We start from the raw sequence: 7,924 nt of genomic DNA, 5'->3' as shown, positions 1-7,924 counted from the left end.
GTATTTTCACAGGTTATGTAGGCATGCCATTCCCTTTTTTTTCCAAAGACTGAAAATATATAATATACCGTCTTTTAGGAAATTTTTAAGCATAGTGATTCATTTATTTGTCCTGAACGAATATAGCCATTGTGAAACAAACAAACCAAAAAACATTTGACCCTGACATTGAAAAGACATTTAATCATTGTTTTTATGGAAGGAGTGATCTTCAACCTATAAAAAATAGTTGATCCCATCTAAACCAGAATTTGGACTTTTATTGTAAAGAATGAAATGATGGAAATGGAGAATTCCATAAGATACACATATCCATCTTGATGTTGCAGTTCACACTGCAGCAATCTCGGTGATATCAGGCACTCTTCGGGAGGTGGTGGGGCTGCACTCAGCCATTATTTCTACTTGTGGTGTCAATCTTTCTTCGAATTTATTTATACTGAGAACCCTTTCATACTAGAACTCGAAAACTGCACACTGCAGCATATTATCAGACAGACATGGCAAAGGCCATTCTTCTTGCCATTACAAAGGTATCAATGATTCTACTATTTTCCGGTTGGATTTCCCTTTGGCTTCTAAAGCCCACACAACTGTGGACAAGGAAATGGAAAGGAGCCGAAGAGACAGCTAGGAGTACTGTGCTTGGATATTATGGTACCTTCTCAAGACTTCATCCATTTAAGTTTTACCTACTGCCAAGAAATTCACTGAATTAAGCAGGAGTTTCATAATTGAATGTGAAATTAACACTAGTTAATAATGGAAATATGTTGCAGGTCTTGATTTTCTTGTGTATACATTTCCCCTGATTGCTTTGGCTATAACCGGACTTGTTTACTTGGATCTTAAAGCCAGGGAACCAAAAAACAGGTACTATTGTCTCTCATCTGGTTTTGGAACATCCCCACTGTAATTCTTAATTTATTGATTTTCTTCTCCTGCTTAAAAATGTATGACAGGCAAGGAAGGACTACACATGTGACTTTCTCAAATCCAGTGGTTGTGAACAGTCTTATTGGTGTTCTCTCCGGTATTGAAATTCTGGCAGTGTTTCTATTTGTCCTTTTCTTAGCATGGACTTTCTATGCCCACATCTCTAATGATTTCAAGAAGTTGATGCCAGACAAACAACTCAAGTTGAATTTGTAAGTACCTTTGCTAGATATATTCGACACAGAAAACCAACAATTTCACCATTTTTAATGCTTAATTTGTATTTCAGATGGCAACTCAAGTACTTAAGAGTGGCAACCCGGTTTGGTTTGCTAGCAGAAGCCTGCCTGGCTTTGTTGCTTCTGCCAATTTTAAGGGGGCTGGCAATCTTTCGCTTACTTGGCATTCAGTTTGAAGCTTCAGTAAGATACCACATCTGGGTTGGGACAGCAATGCTAACTTTTGCCACTTTACATGGTGCAAGCACCTTGTTCATCTGGGGGGTCAGTCACCACATTCAGGACGAGGTAATCACACCCTTTTATTGTCCATTTCAGTCATTCACTTTACAGACTATTTTTCATCATCACTACTACTTGGTATTTCAGTTTAACTTGTATCATGTTTTTCCGTGGCTTGTTTTTATTGAACAACAGATATGGAAATGGCAGAAAACTGGGAGGATATACCTTGCTGGGGAGATTAGTCTTGTTACAGGGCTAGTGATCTGGATTACAGCACTTCCTCAGATAAGGAGGAAAAAGTTTGAACTCTTCTATTACACGCACCATCTCTACATAGTCTTCCTAGTATTTTTCCTGTTTCATGGTGGAGATCGGCACTTCTATATGGTTTTCCCCGGAATTTTCCTGTTTGGCCTTGACAAAATACTCCGAATCGTACAATCAAGACCAGAATCTTGCATTCTTGCAGCACGTGTCTTCCCTTCCAAAGCCATAGAGCTTATTTTGCCCAAGGATCCAAGTAAATTCGCAGTCCCTTTCAGTTATTAGAAAATCATAAAAGAAAAGGCTTGAAAGTTCTCCATGAAGCAATTTTTCCAACTCATTTGCAGGCTTGAAGTATACCCCGACAAGCGTGCTATTTATGAAGATACCAAGTATCTCCAAATGTCAGTGGCACTCTTTCAGTATAACCTCGAGCTCTAGTGTCAATGATGATTCCATGTCTGTCATAATTAAATGTGAAGGATGGTGGACAAACTCGCTCTATGACTTGATACAAGCTGATCTAGACTCAGATTCGGATCAGACAAAGTGCATACCAATAGCAGTTGAAGGCCCTTATGGACCTGCCTCGGTCGACTTCCTAAGGTGTAGAAAATGATCCAACTACATTAAAATTTTCTCTGTGAATTAGTTATAGGACTTGTTCAAGATGCTCAACTGTTCATTATCTCCTAGAAATCATGTTCGTAGGATTTAAATTTTCTTTACTAATAAAAGGAAATCTTCTTGCAGATATGACAGTCTACTTATGATCGCCGGAGGAATTGGGATAACTCCATTTCTAAGCATTTTACAGGAAACTGCCTCGGCACAAAACAGTAGCAAATATAGATTCCCCACAAGAGTGCAACTTATATATGTTGTGAAGAAATCTCAAGATGTATGTGTGTTAAACTCAATCTCATCTCTGGTCCAGAGCCAGTCAACTGAAAGATGGCATCTAAAACTAAAAGTTTTTGTGACTCAAGAAGTGCAAGATGGTCCAACTGTAAGAGAACTTCTATGTGATTCATCTCAAGTTCGAACTGCACAGTTCAACACAAAATGTTCGAATTATGCAATATATGGACTTGAAAGTCTACTCTGTATTGCAGCCTTGGCTGGATTTGCCTCCATTGTTTTCCTTGTGTTCCTTATTTGTCTCAATCATATCTTTGTTCCCTCCCAAAAGAAGGCCTCCAAGGAAAAGACTCCTTCTTGGGTTGCTGATCTACTTCTCATATCTTCATTTGTCATAGCTTTAATATGCTCCACTTTGGTGGCAATCATTTTGAGATGGAGAAGGCTGAAGAATGAGACTCCACTAATCTTCCAAAAACAAGGCAAAGCCATGGATGTAGAATCAAGGATTGCCCTTGAGGAACATGAAGTCCATTTTGGAGGTAGGCCCGACTTCCAAGGTAATTTCTGTATTCCTCTTTCCGTAACTTTCCTTATTTGTTCCCTTTTTTTCTTGAGCATCTTGAGCAAAGACAAATTAGTCTCGGAATCTAAGAACGAAATAGGATCTAACGAGTGAATTCAACAGATATATTTGCAAAGTTTCCAACTGAAACGGGTGGATCTGATATTGGAGTCATGGTGTGTGGACCTGAATCAATGAAAAAGTCAGTAGCTACAGTCTGCCAACAGAAGTCTCAAGGTTTCAAGATTGGGGGCGCCAAGAAAAATAAACCATACTTCAGTTTCCACCCCCTCAACTTCACACTCTAGTGCATCGATCACAACCTATAAAGTACAAGATAGTGTCTAATGTAAGCATACCTCTACTGGAGATCATGATAGAGGTTTGTCTAGATTGCTTGCTTATGTGATTGGTCTTTAGGCCATTAAGTAAGGAATTGCAGCATGTGCATGTTTTAATCCAGTACTATACTATACTATACTAGGAATTCCCTCAAGAACTTGGAACCCTTAGTAGTTCTTTTCTAGACTGTTTGGAACCCCTTACTCTTTCAAAATGGATTTCCTGATCCTATGTTACATGATTCTATTCCATCATCTCAATTTGAACTCAAAGGAGTCCAAAGAGCCTAGCCAAAAGCATTAACTTCAACCTTTCATTTATGAAGAGACAGCTCGTGATGCTCAAATGGCTCTAAAAATAAACCTTGGCACTGTAAGGTAGTCATCATTCAGTCCTGAAGTAGTGCAGGTCATTCAGGTAAAAATAAACCTTGGCAGGTCTGACTTCTCTTTTGCGCTTCTCAAGGTCTTCTCTGGAAAAAAGAAAAAGAATCATCACCTTAATGTTTTATAATCAACTTGCCACCAACTTGTCATAAGTATATAACCTTGTCAAGACTGCTTTAATTTAAGCTTGGAAGCGAAGACTTTTTCTAACTCTTGACTTCTCTTCTGCTGCATGCGCGGTGATGGTAGTAAGCATCATTTTTTATGGTGAAAGAATAGCGTGATAACAGTACAACAAAACAACTTGGTGAAAAGGTAGACAAATCAAGGTGCTAAAAACAACTTGATGGTACTAACATCAATCACTCTTAGCTTAATAATCTTTTAGGCAATGGTAAGGCAGTAAGGCTACATCAATTGAAGATGACATTGGGCACTATCTATTTTCTCGGCTTGCTCTACAACATGCCAAGGCCACCAAAATAGACCCTCCTCTTTCTTTTCAAAGCACACCGCAATGGACCTCATCTCTCTGACTCTGAGGACCTCAACGAATAAGATAATCTATTTGATCATTCTTAGCTTACATATGCGTGGAAGATGATATAGAAAAATAAATAAAATTATATATTATTCACAAACAACAACTTTTTTTTTTTTTTTGCATAATAATAATTTATGAGTAATGATAAATACACAATATATTGCACAACAATACTATAAAATAAGGATATTTTTGTAAAATGATGTTATTTTTATAAGATATTTTACAAAAATGCCCCTCATTTAAAATATAATTGTGTAAAGTGTTGTGAAAAATGTTATGTATAAATCATTTTCCATAATTTATACTGTCAAAATGGCCATTTAACCCTCTCGATTCAATGCACAATTCATAATTTATAATCTCTGTTCATATCATATCATTAGGGCTGGTTTGGATAATGAGATATTTAGATGAGTTGAATAAAATATTGTTAAAATATTATTTTTTAATATTATTATTATTTTAGAATTTAAAAAAATTAAATTATTTATTATATTTTGTGTAAGAATTTAAAAAAGTTATAATGATGAAATGAAACCATCTCTACATCTAAACATGCCTAAGATTGTGCTGTATCATTTTTCTTATACATAACTTTTATTTAGGAATAATTTTAGTGGTTTGGATTTCATGTTGGAGGAATAAAAATGTTATTTTTTAAAAATAAAAGGAATTGTTCACTATTTTTTTTATTATTATTATAAATTGGGAAAAGTCTATGCATGATCTTTTGATTTATTTTCTCTCTTTGACAGCTAGAGAGGGTTATTATGCTTGAAACCATAGTTGACAAAGCATTTTGGTAGATGCATCTATTGATTAAAGATTAGACAAACGGACCACAAAAATAATATTATATAATACTGCTAAAAAAATCAAACTTAATTAACAATATTATATCAAACTAATCAATGGCTTCAAGAATTCTTTCATTAAAATTAATACAAGTTTTTAATTTTATCCAAAACAAAGCCCGATTTATTTTTACTATAAAAAATACAAATCATACAAAATATAATACAAAATGCATAAAAATGTTTTTTGTTTTTTTTTTTTTTACATTAAAAAAAGACAGTAATGTGAACTACGTCGTGGAAAATAAAATGGTGGGTCAATTCTCAGAAGTCAGTGAAGACCATTCACAATAAATACTTTTATAACAAAAAGAAATTTTGAAAAAAAAAAAGAAAGGCATTCACACCGCAGGTCGCAGCGGCGCCACCTCCTCTGCCTCGCCATCGCCTAAACCACCACCGATGGTATTGTCGCCGCGTGCCAAGTCTGACAGCAAATCCGCCGGAGCAGCGGCATCCTGCTCGCTCACCAATACTGCCACCACGTCCTTCATGGTGGGTCTCCGTTGGGGATCAGGGTGACAGCAAGCCAACCCAAGCTTGAGCACCATATCCATCTCCTCCGCCTCATATTCACCTCTCATCTTCGGGTCCGCCGCCTCACCCACCTTCCCGCTAACGTACAGATCCCTCACCCAGTCTATCAGCACCGCCTCTTCCTCCGTCGCCGCCATCTCTATCGGTCTCCTCCCACAAGCCACCTCGAGTATCACCACTCCAAAGCTGTACACGTCGCTGGCCCACGTGGGTGAGGCCACAGTTGCGAGCTCGGGCGCTAAGTAGCCTAAAGTCCCGACCACGCGCGTTGTGTTGGGGACTTCACCGTGCTGGTATAGCTTGGCGAGTCCGAAGTCTCCGAGCCTACCTCGCATGTCCGAGTCTAGTAGTATGTTGCTGGACTTAACGTCTCTGTGAACTACCACTTGGTCCCAACCGTGGTGAAGATAGTTCAGGCCTTCGGCAATGTCGGCAAGCACTCTGCGGCGATGTTCCCAGCCGAGTAGCTTCGTAGGCTTGTCGAAAATCCATTTGTTGAGGCTTCCATTGGGCATGTAGTCGTAGACAAGCATGAGTTGGTTGCCTTTTCTGCACCAACCACGCATTTGGACAAGATTCTTGTGCTGGAGCCTGCCCATGCTGGATATCTCTGCCATGAATTCTCTCAGCCCTTGTTTCGAATCGTGGTTCACGCATTTGACTGCTACTTCCGTGTTGTTTGTCAAAGTTCCTTTGTAGACTTTGCCAAATCCACCCGAGCCGAGAAGGTCATCATTGGAGAATCCATCAGTGGCCTCGCTAAGCTCCTCGTAGGAAAATCTGTGCGGCCAGTATTCAAGCTCCCAATCTTCGATCTCATCCTCTTCATCTCGCAATTTGTTCTTTCGCCAAAACAAGTAAAACCCAGATGCACAAATGATCACAAAGGCAGCACAACCCAGGGTAATCCCAGCAATTTCCCCAGTTGACATAGAATTAGACGACGATTCAGGCTCAAAAAGGGGCAAGTTGGTCGTGTTTATTTCCCTAGCAAATCCCGTGTCGCTCAAGCTCCAAGCCAAAACCCTCTGTGCCTCAATCCATTCAGTCTTCGACGCAGAAAATCCAACATACATCTCAGCCGAAACATAATTAGCTATAACCGGATCCTTGAAAGTAAGCGTGGGCTTAGACGGACGAGACATACCAATCGGCGCTATGGTAACATTGATTTCGAAGTCGGTACCATTAAAATCGATCCAAGCTCGTATATTCTGACCAGTCCGCATTCGGACGGGGACAAAACCCCCGGTCGAATTATAGTAACCGGCCGGCTGGGTCTTGGCCGATATGATTTTATTGAGATCTATGCCGATGTGATTATCATCCGGGTCATTGAACTCGGGGTTTCGTCCCGTATCAAACTCAACCGCCAAAAGGGGCGCCAAGGTAGGAACAGTAGCGTTGGTGAAAAGCCCAAAGTACTGGCTAGCAAGCGCGCCCGGTGGGGAAGTACTGTTGGACAGAACAAAGGCGAGGCCGAATTGAGGACTTGTGGAAATCTTGGGCAGTATCGAGAACACGAACGAGGTTGAAAACGAAGAAATCGTGGAGGAATTCGCGGTGGGTCTCATGGAGAGCTTGGTGGGATAGAAGGCTCGGCCGTAGGAGTACTGGTTCGAATCGTTGGTGAGACGGACGACGGAGGAGTCGAGCAGCGCGTCGTTGATGAGCGTGAGGTTGGTGGAATTAACGATCCCATTGAAGGAATTGAAGAGGAAGTCGACAGCAAAGGTGGGGGGAGAGATGAGAGATAGTAGGAAGACGATGAGTAGCATCATCCGTACAGATTCCGGCGAATGAAGGGTGATCTGCGGCCGCTACGGGACAGAGAGAAATTGAAGTAGCTGCGGAGGATTGGTCAAAAACCCATTTGGATAGGGATACTCTGTGACAACTTTGTTTGATTGTAATCGCGATGCGGCATACGCACCGCCGGTATGAAAGCCAGCAGTATGTTTGAAAAACTATACCTTGGCTTTGTTGCCATTAAATATCACTTAATTTTATTTATTTATTTTATATATATATATAATATACTTCTTTTGAAAAACAAAAAGATAAGTTGGGGCTTTGACTCTGTAAATTAGAATTGTAGCATTATTCAGTTTTTAGTTTTGATATTTCTAAATTAGAAAATTCTATACATTATATTATCATTTCATTTT

The 7,924-nt window shown here is 39.6% G+C and overlaps 2 protein-coding genes across 2 annotated transcripts; one reads left to right on the top strand and one right to left on the bottom strand.

Moving 5' to 3' along the window:
- The first annotated feature begins 254 nt into the window (after window positions 1-254).
- On the top strand, window positions 255-3,616 carry LOC121235140 (ferric reduction oxidase 8, mitochondrial). Its single transcript, XM_041131404.1, has 8 exons — window positions 255-657; window positions 780-873; window positions 963-1,148; window positions 1,226-1,463; window positions 1,593-1,920; window positions 2,012-2,270; window positions 2,418-3,085; window positions 3,214-3,616. The coding sequence occupies exons 1-8, from the start codon at window positions 501-503 to the stop codon at window positions 3,396-3,398; spliced, it is 2,115 nt and encodes a 704-aa protein (XP_040987338.1). The 5' UTR covers window positions 255-500; the 3' UTR covers window positions 3,399-3,616.
- A 1,774-nt stretch (window positions 3,617-5,390) lies between these two features.
- Window positions 5,391-7,719, bottom strand: LOC121234281 (L-type lectin-domain containing receptor kinase S.1). Its single transcript, XM_041130163.1, has one exon. The coding sequence runs from the start codon at window positions 7,535-7,537 to the stop codon at window positions 5,561-5,563; it is 1,977 nt and encodes a 658-aa protein (XP_040986097.1). The 5' UTR covers window positions 7,538-7,719; the 3' UTR covers window positions 5,391-5,560.
- Between the last annotated feature and the right edge of the window lie 205 nt (window positions 7,720-7,924).

This window comes from Juglans microcarpa x Juglans regia, chromosome 6D (genome assembly GCF_004785595.1).
Source record: "Juglans microcarpa x Juglans regia isolate MS1-56 chromosome 6D, Jm3101_v1.0, whole genome shotgun sequence".
Taxonomy (NCBI): Eukaryota; Viridiplantae; Streptophyta; class Magnoliopsida; order Fagales; family Juglandaceae; genus Juglans; species Juglans microcarpa x Juglans regia.
The sequence above is the reverse complement of the archived record's forward strand: the minus strand, read 5'-3'. Positions and strand labels throughout refer to the sequence as shown.